General features: G+C 39.3%; 1 protein-coding gene across 1 annotated transcript in view; it reads right to left on the bottom strand.

Moving 5' to 3' along the window:
• The window catches only part of LOC115235545, a 260,661-nt gene that overhangs the window by 92,529 nt on the left and 147,075 nt on the right, over positions 1–21,057 (bottom strand). The window contains exon 2 of the mRNA XM_029807412.1: positions 4,659–4,740. Coding sequence (XP_029663272.1) covers positions 4,659–4,674 — 16 coding nt within the window. The 5' untranslated portion in view covers positions 4,675–4,740. The remainder of the gene's footprint in view (positions 1–4,658; positions 4,741–21,057) is intronic.

Here is a 21,057-nt window from a genome sequence, read left to right as displayed (position 1 = left end):
TTGAATTTTGCGGTTTCTATGCATTTTCTGTGGTTCTTACGCCAGTGCGGCTTTAGCACTCATTACACTCTGGCAACCGCTGCCTTAATTTCTCTTTGCCACGTACCCTTCCTCGCGGAAGCCGACCTTTCTGGCCGCTTGACCATTATTTACACCTACTCCCATTCTAATTTGACAGTATTTCTTTTTTAGAAATTCAGCAATACACTCTTTAATGTTTATATTTTTTCTTTCGCCTTCTACGATTTTTTTAATCATTTTAATGCAAATGTAAGGATGTTTTTTTCTTTGAATTCTTATTGTATTTTGTGAGACTTTTTAATTACGAATACATTCCACATACACGCCGAGTAAGGTAGCCAATCAGCATATTCCGAGGGTGCAAGGACATGTGCTGTCGTCCCGCGTCAACATGTTCTCTCCCCCTTTCGCGGCCTAATTGTACTCATATTCGACATTATCTCGTCTATCTGCCCAATAGTAAAGTCACACGGGGCGAAGGGAGGAGACACGCTCGTAATCTAGAAACCTTCCTCGGTCGTTCACATGCAAATGTATGCCGAGACGGCCATTAGGTTCTCCACGGATCCAGGCCGATGTACAGGCGGACACTGATCCCGGCTGCATCCTTTGTCCTTGCGACGCCTTTCCAGCAGTTCCGTCTCGTTTGCTATTTTACGGAGGGATATCTCTCCGAATGAAGAAGAGAGCGTACAAATTAGTCGGATCGTTAGTGAAATCCATATTAACGAGACACGCCGGTTCTCCCTCAGTGGAAACGCACTCCGGATCCCATGTTAATTCCAATCCCCGAGTCTCCTCGGCGACGCACAAAGAGGAGAGTCGCAGCGACTGCGCGCGTTCCGTATTCTTTTGTCGCGGTAATACCCTCCGCCAAACAAGTCTTGAATATTTTAAACATATTTCATAGAAACGCATAAATATCGTCTGAAAATATATTTCTCTCTCTCTCGTCGTTGTAGTGACAGGGAGAAAAAAATACATACGCATGTTTCAAAGTATCCGCATGCTCGACGCAGATGTCGAGCACAGGTCAAAGGGACTGATTAACCATCGTAATTGAAAGAATGCAGAGGAATAATCAAGTAAGATAAAACAATTGAGAGAAAGAGAATAGAGAGTACAGGGCGCGCACAAAAAAAAAAACCGATACGTCGCGACTTTGCAATCTTTTCACGCATCAAAGGGCAACACCGACGCGTGATCGATAGTGCGCCTTGTATCGGGTATAGATTCGCTCGGATATCTCATCGCGGCAACCCCTCGTTCCGGAATTACACGCGCGACACAAGTCCGCGTCGCGCTGCGTGTGCACATCCGCACGATACACGGCGCCGATATATGTACATATAATACATATCTCGCAGCATCGCTTTTGTGCTCCTCGCGATTAAAAGCTGCATAAACTGGCGCCGGCTCGTTTATTTCTGGCCGTTCGAAAAGCGATTGCGCCCGATGTACGAGATAGTCATAACCAGTTCGTATACGCTCATCCGCCAAATATCGCGAGAAATACTCGCGAAAAGATCGAGTATCAATGAAACTGTTAATAACGCGCCAATTTTCCAGATACCCGTTGATCTGCTCTGTTATTATTATCCGTCTCCGGTATTTTACGAATAGCATGGAATAAATTACATAATTTTCAATGATGCGAGTAATGCGGTGGAGAAGCGCGTTATAATGTGTTATAATGTTATAATGTGTTTCTACAAAAGAGCGTCAGAAATTCGGCGTTTTTACAATGGAAGTTGTTTGATTCCCGTGTGTATCGACTGTTTGATATCGCCAAATAATTTCAACCATTCGATACGCATCTGCGGTTTAAAATCCACTATCGTCTCTATAATCCATTCGTCTGATGGAAAGCGTGCACTTTTGCGTGAAATTTCCTATCGATGATCAGCTCGGTACAAATAGAACCCGCGAGTCTAATTGAACTTTTGGCGCAATGAGCCCTTTTCCCCTCTCTCTCTTTCTTTCTCTCTCTCTCTCTCTTTCTCATCGTCCGTATAATTAAATCGCGCAGCTGAGCGCCAGACGTGTGAGTCAATTTACAACAAATCCGCGTGAGCGGTTCATTTGCTGAAATCGTCGAGTAAATAACGGACGAGAGATCAGCCTGATTTGTCTTTCGTAATTTGAGCTCTTGGCAAACAGTTGTTTGCAATCTGCGCCGATTCACTGTCTTTATTGTATTCAGTTCCGTTGGAAATTTAAATTGCCAAAACGAGAAACGGGAAACTGCGTTGCGCGCTGCGCCCAGCCAATCGGTTATCGAACGTTAATCGGCTTTATGGATTCTGTGTCAGAGTATCGATCCAAATAAAATTTATAACAAATTTTATATTTTCGTATTGTATTCTCTTTCGAATCCGCACAAATAGGTGCTTTTAATCGATAAACCAAAATATTTTTGTTGTTCTCATGCGAATATTCTTCTTCTTTACTCAAGTATTGATACCGTTTACATAAGATATATCGCTCAAAAAAGAAAGAACGCACACTTTTTTATAAATAATAATGATAATGTGTATGGGTAATGGAAAACGAAGAAAAATTATCAGAAGTTTAATTTTCATCTTTTCTCATTATTCAGGTACTTAAACATTGAAAATTAATATTGAGAAATTATGATAAAAATGATAGTTTTCCGTGAAATCTTTATGTAGAATAGATTAATCGCAAATTTCGTAACGCTGATAATTTTTTCTAATCTTTATAACGCATAATCATGGGAAAATTGTCTATAATGAAGAGGGAGAATAAATTTTGCAATCGATTTTCCCGCATACATTTCACTTCATCTCAATTTATAATAAGATTTATATTTTATACTCTTTCTGAGGTCTCTTCGAAGTTTTAATTACATAGCCACGGTAATGTTCTTCCTTTTTATTATCGCGTTAACGCCCTGATAGAGCTCCCGTCTTGCGGAATACGGCTACTAAATTCACGAAACGCTGATAACGCTTAAACGAGGTCTTTAGATACGCGGAAGGAACGAATGCCGGCAAATTCCTTTAGGTAATTAGCGTGTTCGTAAGTAGTAGAGTACGCGGAGATAGAGCGAGGTATAAGACTTCGTTTGCGTTTCCGCGATACGTACGCATGGATGGACTTTCCCGTTTTACTATTACAGGTGTTCGCAGGTGCACACAGATATACACGCGTGGTACAAAGGATGCTCCAAAATGCCGATGGCGTAACTGGGTCGGACTTCTTGCTTGGTGTAGCGTGATTTTGTGAGATGTACATTTAACACTCCTCATTGACCCGCCGTTAGTTACTTCGATCGAATTACTCATGCGAACCCCTTTCGCTTTAGGGATAATGGTAGATGCGCCCCCGAAACGTATCCAGACGCGCGTCATGCAAAGGCCACGGCGCGTCGCCCCGTCACGTTCGATTTTATTGCGATGATTCAGACGGCGTGGCGAGCATCGCCAAATGCGCTTTGAATAGTTCCATCGGCAGATTGTAAAAAATGCGAGTTACGAGTCCGTTTTACGTGCAATTCCTCCATGGAATAGTTCCGGACGTGTTTGTATGGAGATTTAATGGCCTAGATACACGCATATCAAACAGAGAAGAGTGCTTCTTTATGCACGTGCATACATACTTGATGTCTTCATTTAATATCTCCTTTACCTTCTTGCTTTTTTTGCGCAATTAAATCTATCACGAGAAAAATGAGTATACGAGTACGATCATTTATTTGTGCTCAATTATTAAAACATTTTCGTAATGCCGTTTTAATGCTTTCGTAGAAAAATAAATCAGTCTCATTAAATTTTCTCCGCATTTTTATACTTGTTCAATTGCTCATTTATTATCCGTAGATTTTAATTTTTCGATTAGATCCAATTAAAAATCACGAGGCTATTTATTTGCTTCAAGAATATAATCGAGCTTGATGAAGTACAATAGTATATATACAGTTTGACTTAATATGTTGTTTTATAAAGAGAGAGAATTTTTGCTTTCAATATTCTAGAATACACACTTTTTATATAAAGATACAACGTTTATATAATTTATCCCGCGTGTTTAAAAATATTTTTAATATTTTCTCTGATCTTTCATATATTTTGAAACATGTTAATTAAAAGGCTTAACGCATCTCTGTTGATTACTCTTGTATCGATCAGATGATAACATGATGAACGAAGTCAAAACCTGCAATAGCGTAACTTTGACCGTCTATTAGGCGATCCGTACACGTCTGCATCGAGTCGTTTCCCCTCGTTAAGGAATGTAGGTGGATGAGAGAGGGCGAAGATGGCGTGCGGATTGCGGAGGCAGTCGCGAGCGTTTTCGCGCTTCGCAGCCGCAGCAGTTCGAAGTTACCATTCGGAGCACGTAGATTGCTAACCTAACTTGTTTAGCGGTTTTAGCGGTATTTGATTAGTTGAGTGAATTTCCGAACTGTTTCAGACCGCCTCCCGCTCACTTGGCTGGGCTGGAAATCGGACGGGGACACAAACCTTGGGTGAATTCGATAGATACACAGAGATATATCGGTGACGCATTCTTCTCCTTCTCTATCGTAAAGCAAAATTGTCTACACTGTCGGAAAAAAAAAATTATCTCTACATTATATTTTAGAATACGTAATATTTCAAGATTTGACTTACCTTGCGAGTAGTTCATGTCCTTCGTTCATGTACCTCGATAGTCACTCCTTGCCGGAGTCGCAGTTACGTAGAGATAAATCACCTGAAACAAGTCATAATTAAAATTAGAATGTAAAGCTGACAAGAATAATCTGTTAAAAACAAAGGTACAAAAGCTTCTTTTGAACGTATACAATATGATAAAGGATTATTTTAAGAGAAAACTAATAAAGAATTTTATTTATAACAAAAGTTTTTTATAGGTTGATACATAAAATGAATATTCCATCGGCGATTATAACTGGGATTAACGCAACACTAGTACGTTGATTCGATTGCAAATAATTCGAGCGAGGAATTCTCGGTATTCGAACTATATTCAAGCGTTGACGACGTTAGATCAAAGATAATATTGATTCGTAGTCAGGGAATGGATCGGGTGTTACATCCGATGTTCGAAGTTCGCTCCTCGCGACCGCAGCGATTTCGAGGATGATAGCCGGGACGTTAAATAAAGAGGATATTCGGCGGTGGCGACGACGCTGACCCCCCGAGTAAATTAGTTCCGGAAACTATTTCCAAGCCGGTTTAACGGCCGACGTATCACCAGCAATCCCTCGTACGTAAGCTCGGGAACTCCTTCGACCATCATGCTGGCCGAACACGTTTTGGAAATGCCCCGCTGTAATTAAGGCTGCTCTTTTTCACGATGAAACGAAACGAACGTAATGTAATTTAAGCAAAATATTGATCGCTACACGATGATAATATTTCTTTGATGCTCAAATCTAATTGGCAACTATTGTTTTACAAGAAAAAAATTGCATGATATTTTTTTATAATATATAAAAGGCTCACAAAAATATGAATCTTATATTGCTATCGATTTAGTAATGCTCGAGTGTTTCTTCCATCCCTTTTTCTTTGGAAATAATTTCGAGATATAAACGCGAATAATTAAAGTCCGTTTAGCTCCTTGTAATATAAGAGGACTTATTAGTTAATATCGAGTCGATTTTGAAATTTTTTTATGATCATTATAAGAAGAAAGAAATCCCCCACATCAAGATCTTGATAAAAGTTTTATAAATCATCGTAATTGTGTGTTGATTGTCGTTGAATATTACTGAAATACAGATAGCTCACGGTAAAAGAAATCTTTTTCTTTAGTTGAGCGCTCTTTTAAATAAAGTTTTATTTCAACATATATAATATAGTAGCCAAGAAAAAAAATTTGTTTCTATGATAATTCTGTCATGTATGCGGGCTTTGTGCTATATAAACGAATATACTACATGTATGAGTGCAGGTGTTGAAATTCAGTTAAGCTCGATATGGTTATTGTTTGCTCCAGCTTTTTACGATATTGGTTGCCCAAAAAAATATAACAGAAGAATAGTTTTATTTGCACCATGTTTGTATAAAAATAGATTACGGTTATTCCCAAATGTGGCTATATTTAAAAGACAATACACGACGTCGATCAATATTATCGCAATTTCGTGGAATTCCTGATATCTCTTAGTAATTGGAAAATTTATTTTTATTTATTGTAAGGTATCTCGGAAATATATAGAGGATACTTTGGAAGGTTAAAAATTGCACATTGCTTTATACTGATTTATGAAATTTAATCATTTCTAAAATATGTGTGTACAAAGTTTGGCATAACAAATTGGACAAACTGGAAGAAATATGTGTACCTATATATTCGAGCATCTGCTATATGGCTCCGATTCTATGCAAATCCAGAAAATACCAGGCGCAATGCTCGTCGAAACGTCGATTCTTGCGAACGGTTCTATTTAAAATCGATTCGACTCGCCCCTCTCGATTTCATCCTCACATGTTTCAGCAGAAAATCGAAGATTACAAAATAAGTATTTATAGAAACGACACGCATCGTAATGCATTAAAATATTTAATAATTAGTAAAAAAAAAAATCTAATCGATAGCGAATGATAGCCGCGAAAATAATGGATCAAAAACTTATATATATAATATGCCTTTTTTTTAATAACATTAAATTACAGTTTATAATAAAAGAAAAGAATAAAGAGTTTTTTCGAGAGTTATTTAGACACTTTTATGATTATATGACATTTAATTATAAAATTGCATACGTAAATGATTAATATTGGTTTGTCTTATATAAGTACAAAGTTGACCATGCATTGTCCAACGTTTTATTAGCAAGTACATGAACGCGGATAACGCGTCAAAGACATCCCGTCACGTTGGATATGAATTTTGAAACCGTACACCGCAGACCGACGGCAACGCTGAATTCGTCAACGAAGCTCGACAGAAATTCACATTTGGTGTAGATGGGCGTGCGCGAAACGGTCAAATTTGCATTCTTGACCGCACAGAGGTAGAGAGAGAAAGAGGGAAAGAGAGATAGAGAACGGCCCGATGGAGCAAGGAGGTGAAACTAAACTGGCACAAACGAGCTAATTTGCTCTCATTAGTGCGACTGCGTACATTGTCCTCGTTATGAGCGGCGGCATGTTAATTACACTTACACGTTGTCCGAATAGGCAGATAATGCATCCGGTCACCCAAGGTACTGTCGTATCGAGCGTATGTGTCTGCGAAGATGAAACGGAAAGGGCGATCTTTCATGTCGCGCGAACCGTTTCCGTTATTTCTGCGAGTCAAAAGCGTTTTCGACTCCTAAACGGTCATTCTGGCGAGAACCAATGAGCGGTAAATTTGATAATTCATCAAAGTGATAAATAAAGCATGTCTCATATTCGTTAAAGAGGAGCTGTAAATATAATTGAGAATTTTTCAGTCGAATTACTTGCGCAAAAGATTTCAATGTAGCAATTTTAAATATCAGCATATACATTTGTAAATGTCAGTTCCGATAAATCGTATCAGACACGAAATTTAAGGAATCGCGCGAGATACACGGGCGAATAGGTGCCGTTTCCCCTTTCGTGTATTCCCGCGAGGAAGTTTTTCCCCGATGTTTCATCTGACGGAGGAGCACCACAGCCGGTCGCGTCGCGGTAAGGCGCGGTAAGGCGCGATGGTCGCGGCATTGCGCCGCATTCCGCATCCCTCCATCCGGGGAATCCCACGGTCGGCGTGTAGCCGAGCCGCGACGGGGGATTTAGTTGTATTTTATTCAGCCACTTTATTCCAAGACTTGTCGCAGTTTTACATTTCCATCGGCTGCTGCGGGCGCGGCATGTGGCGCACCGTGTCGGTTCTATTCCTATACGTACCTACCACCAACTCTACGCAACGCTCTCCGTCTCTTTCTCTCTCACGACGACAACATCAACAGCAGCAGCAGCAACAGCAGCTCTTCTTCCATTTTCCTTTCCACCCGGTTTTCGCGGGCCACCAACACACCATCACTCTTGGTACACAACCGTCGCCTCGACGCTCCATCTTTCGTCTGCTCTTTCTCTCTTTCCAACACTCTTCATCTTCTCCTCTTGTCTTCTCTTTCTTTCGTCGCCCATGACTCCAAGAATTTTACCAGCTTCCCTCCTCTCTTCTCGACGTCCACCCTGCAGACTTCATTTCGCCTTATACCCTTCACCTACTCCTTATTCCATTCCTACCGTGCGCCTCGCAGTCACCCCCGTTTTCGCGACACGCCTTCCTCGGTATCTTCATTACGCAGCTTTGTCACTACTCAGCGAGCTCACTTAATTCGCATAATTTGCGCAATTTCTGTCTTTTTGACACGCCCCCGCCGTCCCTTGTCATTTTTTTTCGTCCTGCCTCCGAGAACGAGGGTACTTTCGAAACAGCAGGAAGCCACTAAAATGGAATTTTGGAAGATAATATTTTTCCGAGGACGAAGCGAGAGGAATATAACTACGTTCTTTCCGTTGTCAATGCGCGTATCGCGATGATATCACGTAAAAATCTCAATGAAATTAAGAATAAACTTAAAAATTAAGAATAATCTTTTGCATACATATCTCATTATTAATATCAAGTCTCTCTCGTTTCGATTTCGTTAAGCGATAAAGTTTCGTAAATTGACATAAAAAGAGATTAATTCAAAAATATCTGTCGTTATTATTTCGCAGATATATTGTATATTTTTAAACGTAGAGCGGATACATTTCTTCCTCTTAAACCAATGTAGACAAGAAAATATTTCCCCTGAAAGACGCGGCGTCTTTAGTGCTTTGCTTGCTGCAGTATTCTTAGTCATTAATGACAGGAGACGTGCATCTCGGGTACCGAGGAGAATTTCTTCTTAAGAACGGGAGATTTTCCTGCTTTCCTCTTATTCTGGCGAGAACCAATGAGCGGTAAATTTGATAATTCATCAAAGTGATAAATAAAGCATGTCTCATATTCGTTAAAGAGGAGCTGTAAATATAATTGAGAATTTTTCAGTCGAATTACTTGCGCAAAAGATTTCAATGTAGCAATTTTAAATATCAGCATATACATTTGTAAATGTCAGTTCCGATAAATCGTATCAGACACGAAATTTAAGGAATCGCGCGAGATACACGGGCGAATAGGTGCCGTTTCCCCTTTCGTGTATTCCCGCGAGGAAGTTTTTCCCCGATGTTTCATCTGACGGAGGAGCACCACAGCCGGTCGCGTCGCGGTAAGGCGCGGTAAGGCGCGATGGTCGCGGCATTGCGCCGCATTCCGCATCCCTCCATCCGGGGAATCCCACGGTCGGCGTGTAGCCGAGCCGCGACGGGGGATTTAGTTGTATTTTATTCAGCCACTTTATTCCAAGACTTGTCGCAGTTTTACATTTCCATCGGCTGCTGCGGGCGCGGCATGTGGCGCACCGTGTCGGTTCTATTCCTATACGTACCTACCACCAACTCTACGCAACGCTCTCCGTCTCTTTCTCTCTCACGACGACAACATCAACAGCAGCAGCAGCAACAGCAGCTCTTCTTCCATTTTCCTTTCCACCCGGTTTTCGCGGGCCACCAACACACCATCACTCTTGGTACACAACCGTCGCCTCGACGCTCCATCTTTCGTCTGCTCTTTCTCTCTTTCCAACACTCTTCATCTTCTCCTCTTGTCTTCTCTTTCTTTCGTCGCCCATGACTCCAAGAATTTTACCAGCTTCCCTCCTCTCTTCTCGACGTCCACCCTGCAGACTTCATTTCGCCTTATACCCTTCACCTACTCCTTATTCCATTCCTACCGTGCGCCTCGCAGTCACCCCCGTTTTCGCGACACGCCTTCCTCGGTATCTTCATTACGCAGCTTTGTCACTACTCAGCGAGCTCACTTAATTCGCATAATTTGCGCAATTTCTGTCTTTTTGACACGCCCCCGCCGTCCCTTGTCATTTTTTTTCGTCCTGCCTCCGAGAACGAGGGTACTTTCGAAACAGCAGGAAGCCACTAAAATGGAATTTTGGAAGATAATATTTTTCCGAGGACGAAGCGAGAGGAATATAACTACGTTCTTTCCGTTGTCAATGCGCGTATCGCGATGATATCACGTAAAAATCTCAATGAAATTAAGAATAAACTTAAAAATTAAGAATAATCTTTATCTCATTATTCTCATTATTAATATCAAGTCTCTCTCGTTTCGATTTCGTTAAGCGATAAAGTTTCGTAAATTGACATAAAAAGAGATTAAATCTGTCGTTTCTGTCGTTATTATTTCGCAGATATATTGTATATTTTTAAACGTAGCCTCTATCTCTCTATCTCTCTCGCTTGCGCACCGTGCCTATTTCTCTAGTTCTCTCCTTCGAATCTCTTCTGCTTGCTCTCTTGGATGGCGGTCGCTAAGTTTCCCTCCCTCTATCTCTCTCGCTTGCGCACCGTGCCTATTTCTCTAGTTCTCTCCTTCGAATCTCTTCTGCTTGCTCTCTTGGATGGAGACGTTGCGGTCGCTAAATGGATTCGTGCGCATTACCGCGTCAGTCTGAATGTGGCTCAACCCTTGGAATGGTATACCCTTTTTACCCTCCCATTAGACTTGCGCCACATCTTTCTCGATACGCACGAGCGCGTGCAGCATACTATGCGATATATATAACGCGAGAGAGAAGAGAGAGAGAGAAAGTTGTATTAACAAATTAATTTAAATTGGAATCCATAGCGAACGCTCGAAAGTTCATTCTGTAGACTGAAGAGCTCTGCGTTATACGGTTTGCCCTAGTTTAATTCGCGCTTTCACTGTAATTCGTAATACATATTCGCCAGCCCGTTAACGCTCGCGCGTTTTTCCTCCGACAGCCATAAAATTACAGACAATTTTCAACGTTGAACGGTCTGGACAACCTGCGCCGCAAAGTTCTACGATCACGTCACAGTAGCGTAACTCTCGGTTATATTTATCGTCTCGGTTATAGTTATCGGACGTTATTCGCTTTTGTATACGCGAATACCCGAAAATATCGTTGTGAGAATACTGGCGGCGTGTGTTGCATCACCATGATTGGTTCAATTCGCGATATTGCTCGTGCATCGTCGCCGCTTCATAAACTCGCACATGGAAAGTAAGCATGTGTAGATGATAAAACTTTTTTACGACCCATTGTTACCGTAAAAGCTCTGACAAGATAAACTTAAGAAATTTTATATCAGCTTTACAGCTGATGCATATCAATTGAAACATGGCTGAATATTTATGTAAAAATATATATTCTCTATTGGATTCTCTTCAAATTTGACCGTTTCGCGCACCATTTACAGCAAACGTGAATTTCTGTCGAGCTTTGTTGACGAATTCAGCGTTGCCGACGGTCTGCGGCGTACGATTTCAAAATTCATAGCCGATATCGACAGAATGTTTTTAACAGGCGTTCATATCCGAGTTCATGTACCTTCTAATAAAACGGTGGACAATACACGGTTAACTTTGTACCGACAAAACAAAACAATATTAATTGTGTTTGCAATTAAATAATCACAAAAGTGTCTAGATAATTTTCAAAATAATTTTCTATTTTCTTTTTCTGTGAATTAATTTTAGGATGAATTAACTTTATCTTCTTATCTTGACGTAGATAAATATTTAATTCAATATTCGCGCAGCAATTGTTCGCTATTAATTAAATTTGTTTTATTAATTATTAAATATTTTAATACAAAGTAGGGATTATGCATGAGGCGGTAGTTATCCTATAATCTAAATACGTATTTTGCAATCTCCGATTTTCTTGAAGCATGTGAGGATAAAGTCGAAAGGGGTCGAATCGATTTTAAATAGAATCGTTCGCAAGAATGGACGTTTCGACGAGTATTGCGCCTGGTATTTTCTGGATTTACATAGGATCGAAGCCGTAGCAGCTTTTCGAATACATAGGTACATATATTTTCCGAGTTCGTCCGATTTGTTATCCCGCACTCTTCGCGACCCGAACAAGATGCATTGACTGGATGGACTATTGGAAGAAATAGTCCATGTTGACTGTAAATTACGTCGGAAAATATTTTACTCCGTTTCTCTCATTTATTCTTACATTTTCCATCATAGATCTTTTAGACATATATTGGGCATTACTTACAATGTGTGAGATCATTTTTAACACATATTTCTATAGGACATATACATTTACATCTGATATTATTCGTTATTCATAGACAAGGCTTGTTATCACATGTTTATTTTTTTTACCTCGCTTAATTAATTTACTCGGGTTTTATATTTAAGATGAGACACGCGGTATCGAAAATCCTCTGGAATAAATCACTTGCGGACTCAAAAGACGGTGCAATATCTCAGATGTCGATTCCTTTGCTGGTTGATTTTAGCTCTCTATCGACATTCTTGAAAAGTCAAATCCACATCGTGCATAGACTTGCTAAAGGAACTTCATAGCGGAAATGGAAACAAAAGCGTAGAACAAAGGAGAATAAATATTCAGAATATCCGCAAACAAGGCAGGTTTACGATTTTATTTATAAAAATTGTAGAGTTACCTCGATCGCCATGTTACGAATGCTCTCACGTTTCTTTTGCTGCAAAATGCCCCGAGGGATAGAGGCGCGGAAACGTGTTATAGAACTCAAAAGAGAAAGTCTGAGGAAAAATGTACAGAGACGGTAGTGCAACTATTCGACAGATCACAAAATATGAAAAATGGAATGGAGTTTAGCAACGTTGTGATATTTATGTCTCTTTTTATTTTTTTTTTTTTAGATATTTAAATTTTATTATTTTTTATCGCTTTTCTCTTAAGACAAATAAATCTTTTTTCGTTTTTCGAACGACAGTTTTGCCATAATAAATTCATGCCGTGGATAAACTTTTGCTTCCGTTCTCTTTAATATTCCATAAACTGATTTATTGCTTCAAGTTCTTAATTTTCTTTGTTGTCACGATGTATGTATATTTTATGTGCAAAGTATATGCGAGACGTACATATATGTACCTCGCCTTACTTGTCCCGCATACTCTCTTTTTTTCTCTTTTATTTTCCGTACCGTTCTGTCGCTTCTTTCCCTTTTGTTCTATCTGTAGTGCTGCAAAAAGGGTCCCAGCGTCGCAACGTTAAAGTGCATTTCATTTGGGAGAAACTTAACAGTAATGGCTTGCATCGTTTCGTCGAAAAAAAAAGTATCGATCCGGCAAGTAATTACCGAAAATGTTGTACAAAATTCATAATCATCGAAATAACTAGTATAATTTTCATGCAAATTGCAAAATGAAAAATCGAAAACTCGGTTGATTATTTTCCCATTTTACCAACATTTTGAAATTAATTTGAAAAGACTATGGAAAAAATATAAAATTTAAAATATTATAAATTCATATTTATTTCTCGAAGAGAGATTAAATTTTCTTCGATTAATATACTTATATTACAGTTATATACTTTTCATGTTTCGATCTACTTTCATTTTTTCAACGTCTCGGAGAACGTTATCTGCGAAACTGACGGTCGAGGTATTTTCCTCGAAAATTCCCTCGAAGGGATACTTGATGCTTGTGTAATGACGTGGTCCGTGGAAGAGGATACCTTCGCGGGAGGCCTATAGATCCCCGGTCAGGTTTGCAGGCGGTCAAACCGCAGCGTCGGATTACCGTACTCTTGTAGGATAAGTCGATGGCGAAGGAGCAATAAAGAGAAACGGAAAGGTGACTAAGTAAGAGGACGGATACATTGTTTCCGCTTCAAATTCGCACGGTGCTAACGAATAAACACCGCGTCGTCTTACTTTTACTTCGAGAGTCTTACCTTTCACGTCAATGAAGACGTTAATCCCTTCTACCTTTCTTTTATTAGAATCGCGCGGCATGAATGGCACGGTTGCCTCAGCTCGTGAAGCGTGAAACAGGTCGTGAACGAGCGTACTCGATAATCGAGTCGGCTGTTCGCGCGATTGCTTCATCGTCTAGGCGTGCTAATTGCACTCATTATCGTCGTTACCCGAATACGAAAGATTCTTTCGCGCAACATTTTCGAACATCCTGTTTTCTTACAGACAGTAAAAATCAATAGTGAATGTCTTCTTCCCTTGTTTTTTTCTTTCTCTCTTTTATAGAATACTAATCGTACGCTCCGAAATAATAAAAGCTAGGAAGGGGCGATCAAAGCGGAAACGTTCACCGTCAATATTATAACCGCAGTTCGCCCTCCTCCCTACGATTTCGCGATCTGTGATTCTCGCCACTGCAATGAAAATCTCTTTGAGAAACATTAATGCCGCTATTATGCCCACTCGATTGATTATCGTGCACGAAGAAACGGAAAAGTCTTATTTTTCTACAAATATAAACATGGGAAAGATACATCTATGGAAACGATTACATTGTTATACAGATTCATATCACACATCATCATCAGAGAATTATATAACTTTAAAATGTTAACGATAGTCGAAGCGAATAAACGCGTTAATATTTTCTATTCATTCTCTGTTCCAGACTCTGGTTTTTCGAATGTGAACGAAAATGGCTGGCGTCGCCGGAAGAAGAAACGATTCCGCGCCGCTCTCGCTCAATTATTTCGGGGGCACTCGCGGGTACATGCGTACGTTAGGGAGTGATGGATGACGCGCTCGGAAACCCACCCCGCCACGTCGTCTCACGCCCTCACGGCACGCCCGCGCCCTCCGTACCCTCGCGTGACTCGCCCGCCACGAGGGATGCCGCTTGAATAATTACCCCCACAGCGCACTAAACCCGCGTCTGACTACGTGAAATCCGAGCAGTGAATTCGCCAGACCGTAGCTGCCGTACTTTAAGGCCTCGCCGGTACTTTAAGGGCGGGTCTCTAATTAATACGCGCCGACCTCGCCGGCCGGCTGACCAGTTTCGCAAATTTCGCCGCGTTTCGCCGAGATGTAAATCGTTTCTTTGGCCGGCGAGGCTTCCGTTAATCAAAGGGGAAAGCCTGACTTGTAATCCAGTGGCGAATAGATTTTCCAATGTTGTTTCGTTGTAACAATGTCGAAATCTCTGACGTAAAATATATATTTCTAATTCGAAATATTTACAAAATAAATAAATATTTATAAATAAATAAATAAATAAACTATTTTACTATAATTTTTACGACCTCTCTTTCATTATAACCGTCGATCAAATGGCATTAATATTATTCCGCTATTAAGATTACACGTCAAAGCACATCGTAATTACAATTGCGTGATTAAAATGTCAGAATTACTCTGAATAAAATTCATTCGATAACAGTAATTTCCAACAGGTTTTAGGGCGGTCGCGAGAGATTTCATAACGGAGGGTCATATATGTATAGCGATCAAAGCAATCGGTATCGCGGTGTCCCCGCTATACCGGGGGTGCTCGTAGCTGGAAATTTGATTTTGTGTGGGAGCCTTTTTTTCAATCAGTGTTATCGGCCAGTTGGCAATTCCATCATCAAAGGATGAACGGTGAAGAGGGGAACATGGGAAGGGGACGAGCAAGAGAGAAAGAGACAGACAGGTAGGTGTAGGAGGAGACAGGACCGTCGTGCGGGATAAAATACACGCCAGCTAACGTCGAGCGATCCGCTTTTGCCTCTTCGTTCTCGGGAATTGAAAAAGGACGGGGCGACGGTTTAAGCGGAGAAGGACTGCAACCTTCCAGACTCGAAGTCTCGGCACGTCGCCGATGAATGGTCTGACGAGACTCTGCGAGACTTTGCGAGACAATCACTGGGGAAATCTGGGGCCCCGCTGATCTACCCTTCGTCCTCGTCTGCCCTTTTCTCTCTTTCTATCTTTCTTTCTTCTCTCTCTTTCTCCATCTTTCTCGCGTGCACGCATGACGCGTTGCGTTGCTTCGTCTTGCACCCTTTCATTTCCCGAGACACCGTTGTGTCTGTCTCTCCATGTGCCGGTCTCGCGTGTATGGTACCGGTGACATTTAATCGTACGAACGAATCGCGATTAAATTTCTCACTCTCGTGCCGGAAGATCTTCCGAGTTACTGGCCCCAAAGGTGCAAAGGGTGACCTTTCCGAAAAAAACTGCTTCAACTATATATATGACGAACAACTTTAGAAGGTGTATGAACTAAAAATATCAGAACGGGATCTGACGCAGCAGATTATTACGGATTTAAACGTATTTCCGTTGGAGATATGAATATAAAATATTTATTCATGAAACCATTTGTGTGTGTGTATCTATTTTACTTCGATCTACTTTATATTGTCTATGAATAAAAAATATAAAAATACGGTACGTACTTATATATGTATTTTTACATAAGTAGACATTTGGCGAAGGCGATAGCATGCCTTTTACGCGTTTCCACTCTCCTGCGATTCGCCATCCTCTATAACAACGTATTCCTTTTCGTCCGAGGGTAAAAGCCGGGGTGCTACCCTACTCTCTAATTCTCATTGATTCTCCTGCTGGCGAACCATTGGGGCGGAAAATTAAAACTCTGGTTTCCTTGATCACGCCAACACCGAGAATGAACAGAATTCGCGACGCGACTTGTAAATAGATACTTTTTCTTCTTTGTCAATAGAATGTCTCCGCTTTCTTCCATTCGTGAATGTACTTTGATCGATACTCGAGATGTTACTGAACATTCGCAATCGTTGAATTCACTTTTAAATAAGATTGTGAAAGCTTGAGAGTGATACAAGTGCCAATTTAAAAAATTATTCTTAGATTAAACCCAGAATCGTGCGCTTTAACAATTGTTATATAGTTATGGCGCGATATATAGTATTTATTTGATGGTTTAAAAAAATTATAGTAATGACCGGAAATAATGTTAATGATGCCGAAAGCCTGGATGTTGCAGACGGTAAATCTATGATAAAGAGATACTATTTATATACACATTGCGTCAAATATGAACATGTACAAAATCATCGTATTTTTATACTTTTTCAATGTATCTTATTCTAGATTTTTCAGATTCATATAATTGTTATTCTACAAACATTAAAAAATACGCTATTAAAGATTTCTTGAACTTTTCTTGAACTGAATAATGAAAATTAAGAGGATTTTCTAATTGAAAGTTGAAACTGCATTTTGATATGTGAAGTATGTTGATGTTTAATTTAACCAGTTCTCGTTGTGACATCGTTAATATCGTGACAACTGAAATCTCGCCGTTCCTTTCAGTCGTGATAAAGCGAAAAATATAACAATAAAGACGCTGCATATCCCGAAATAATTGAATATGCGTTGGAGTGAATTAGCGGCGGCGTTGAATTAAATATAAGACGCGGGTAAGCCGCGGGGATCTGGATCGTCGGCGGTGCTCGCTATTAATGTCACCAGCCCTAACCACGGGTCATGGACACCGTTGGAAGGGTGCATTCTTAATCAGGTGTGCCTTTCGGCACACCCGCACGCCTCTCTTCCCTGGCCCCTATTCCAAACCGAATGAGATAATAAAGCTGCATCCGCGGGAAACCCTAATAACTTCACGAAATCTGTGGATCAACTAGTTAACGCGGTAGACTCGATATATTAATTATGAAAGAGCAATACGCGTTCAATAAAATACCAATCGAAGTTCGATGGCGAATAAATTCTTTTCTGTAATGATTATTATTGCGTAATTCTAGTTCAGATATTTGCGTATAATTATTACATAATTGTCAATTAAAATTTTCGTGTACATTATTCTAAGAAAATAGATTTTAATATCGTTGTTGAATATATTCTATACAAATTCTTTAATGTGGTTAATATTTTTGGTAACGATTTTCTGATTCGCAGTTGAGATATTTTTTTAGCGACAACTTAATAAACACTCAAAAAAGCATTCTTAATCAGGTGTGCCTTTCGGCACACCCGCACGCCTCTCTTCCCTGGCCCCTATTCCAAACCGAATGAGATAATAAAGCTGCATCCGCGGGAAACCCTAATAACTTCACGAAATCTGTGGATCAACTAGTTAACGCGGTAGACTCGATATATTAATTATGAAAGAGCAATACGCGTTCAATAAAATACCAATCGAAGTTCGATGGCGTATAAATTCTTTTCTGTAATGATTATTATTGCGTAATTCTAGTTCAGATATTTGCGTATAATTATTACATAATTGTCAATTAAAATTTTCGTGTACATTATTCTAAGAAAATAGATTTTAATATCGTTGTTGAATATATTCTATACAAATTCTTTAATGTGGTTAATATTTTTGGTAACGATTTTCTGATTCACAGTTGAGATATTTTTTTAGCGACAACTTAATAAAAAGCCATTATTCTATTATTCATTATTCAGATTTCTATCGGTTAAATTCTTGAAATTATATTTTTATTCAAACATTGTTTAAGATATTGTTATGTATTTATTTGTATTTTTAATTCTTATCACAATCATACTTGTTATAAAGTTTGGCTGTGGTACACAGAAAAGATTAGCGGCAAGAAACAAATGAATATATAATCCTGACATCTAACATATTTGTAACGCGTCCAATCTATCTAGCTCTTTTAAACAATTTCTCTCAATTTTTCGATGCTGCAGTTATAATTGGCAGTTATATTTCTCACAAAGATCGTTCTAGCTGTAGTATCGAAACTCATATTTATCCAATGCAGTAATTAACATTTGGCAATGGGACCTAACTTTTCTAGAAGATATTATTAGAATATTGCTGCTATAAATTCTATATGTAACAGACAATATTCTAACAGATACAAAAAATAGCGATAAATTTTTGTTGTGACACCTAGAAATCTACCTATATCAGCAAGACATTTTTTTGAGTGAAAAGCCATTATTCTATTATTCATTATTCAGATTTCTATCAGTTAAATTCTTGAAATTAGATTTTTATTCAAACATTGTTCAAGATATTGTTATGTATTTATTTGTATTTTTAATTCTTATCAATGCTTATCACTTATAGATTCTTTATATATATATATATACATATATATACGTACGTGACATTTGCTCGTACACGATTTTCGTGGGTGCGCGACTACTTAACGATTCGCTCGGTTTTTGCGGCCTGGAAGTGTGACTCACGTTACGGCACATGTGCCGCACACACGCGCTAAGTTCGCCAAGTCGGCGAATTCCAAAATGAAATTACGAATTATGAGCAGACGGGTGTTATATAGGAGACGGCGAAGGGGCGGTTGGTGAGAAACTTTACGATTCGCGGTTACTTCTTCAACAGAGAGGAACGAGGTTTCGAAATGTCTCGCTTACGAGACGACCTTTGAGCCTACCCTGGTTTTTTCCCTTCACAGCGAACATCCGGTTCTTTCGGTTATTGCGTAGCAATACAATCGCCATAATTCAAGATAAAAGATGGAAATTGTAGACTATTGCTTTATTATTAATTATTACAGATGCGAAGAAACACTTATATATGTATATAAATAGAAGCGTTTAATAATCTATCATCGTTAAATTTGCACTATCCTGTGCTTAAGATCGATGGCTGCTTTTAAAAAATGCACATGAGTTAAATTTTACGATTTGATTTGATTTTAATCGTTTAAAAATATCGTTAGAATTTTTTGTTCGTTGGTGAAAGAAAAGAGAAGAATATTTCAATATAACTTGAAATATAATAAAGAACTGCGATCATTAATTAAATCACATTTCAAGAATATGTTGCAAAAGTAAGAAGCCGATATTCAAAAAGTCGAAAATTTTCTAGGCAAAGAAATTTAAATAATTATTTAGATAAATATTGATATTTTGTCATATTTAGTATATAAGTATTCGATAATTTAGGTTCTCGTATATTTACTTGCACAATAACTTTACAAGAACCGACAACGCGTTTCGCTGATATAGCCCTCAGTGGCGGTCAATTTTAATGTCCGATACCGTCAGTCGTTAGATTGATGTAACAACATCAGTCGAGTATTAACCTGAAATGAGCGTATAATAGCTGTGTCGGGTATTTGATGCCTGTGCTCAGGATGCACAACGTATGGCGTCTGCTTGCACATGCAAGTTCTACAATATTAGGCTTACATTATATACACCGTCCATGTGGTTAAAATTAAGCGATATATCGATATGCCGACGTATACTACACGTGTAATTGCATAAATATGAAGAAAGATAATATCAGAACATAATTCATACGAGAGAGATAATTATATCTACGTCACACACAAACACAATTAAAGTTAAAGCTCTGTATAATTCTTTCATTAAAAATGTGTTAAATCTTTTTATATGAATTTTGTTATGGTTTGAATATTTTAATAAATATATGTTTTATGTTATTTAACATAAATTAATTTTATTATCGAAGTTTAATAATCTCATGTGTGATTTAAATCAGAAGTACGCGATTTCAATTGAGTGAAAGAATATATTCGTCGTTTTCATCCGCGTTGATACCGAATTTTCCGAATCGTATCTGACACGCGTAAATTCGAAGTGAAAATCGGAATGAATCCAAAATATCTACGACTAAATCCACTCAATCTTTCTACATGTACTCTGTATATTCTTATTCCGAGAGATGATTGTCTTACTCCGACAGACAATTGACAATTGTAATAAAGTGATTCAAACTGCAAACCGATTTTTCTCTCTTTCTTTTCCTCAATTCTTCCCGTTGGTTCCCTAGCGGAGTGTAAATACGTATGGGATTTCGAGCATGTGCTCGTATATATACGTCCACGTACCGAAGAGAGGCCGGAGAAAAGTCTAGATTCTTAAAATTCCCGATGCAGGTCTCCGGCTCGCAGCGCGATATTGGAAAAGCTATCGGCGCTCTCTCATCTACTCGCCGGCATTCGGTACGAACTGGACGAAATATTCGGACGCAATTTCTTTATGATAATTCAATTTATCCCTTGATCGCACGTCAGCGCGCCTGCTGCGAAGTGCATCGGCACGATCGTACAACGCGATCGTATACCGATACATACCTGACGTATCTACCTACTTGCGTCCCCGATGGCCTCCCGGACCCTTTCTTCTGCAAATGGCCGGACTTTATATGCGTCCATATTGCTGGGTATAGCCGGCCCGATAAAGAATCCCACCCGTCTTTCGTGAATTCATTTCACGAGCAACCGTAGAGCGT

Source organism: Formica exsecta, unplaced genomic scaffold (assembly GCF_003651465.1).
Source record: "Formica exsecta isolate Colony F162 unplaced genomic scaffold, ASM365146v1 scaffold11, whole genome shotgun sequence".
Classification (NCBI taxonomy): domain Eukaryota; kingdom Metazoa; phylum Arthropoda; class Insecta; order Hymenoptera; family Formicidae; genus Formica; species Formica exsecta.
This window is presented reverse-complemented; position numbering and strand designations above follow the sequence as displayed.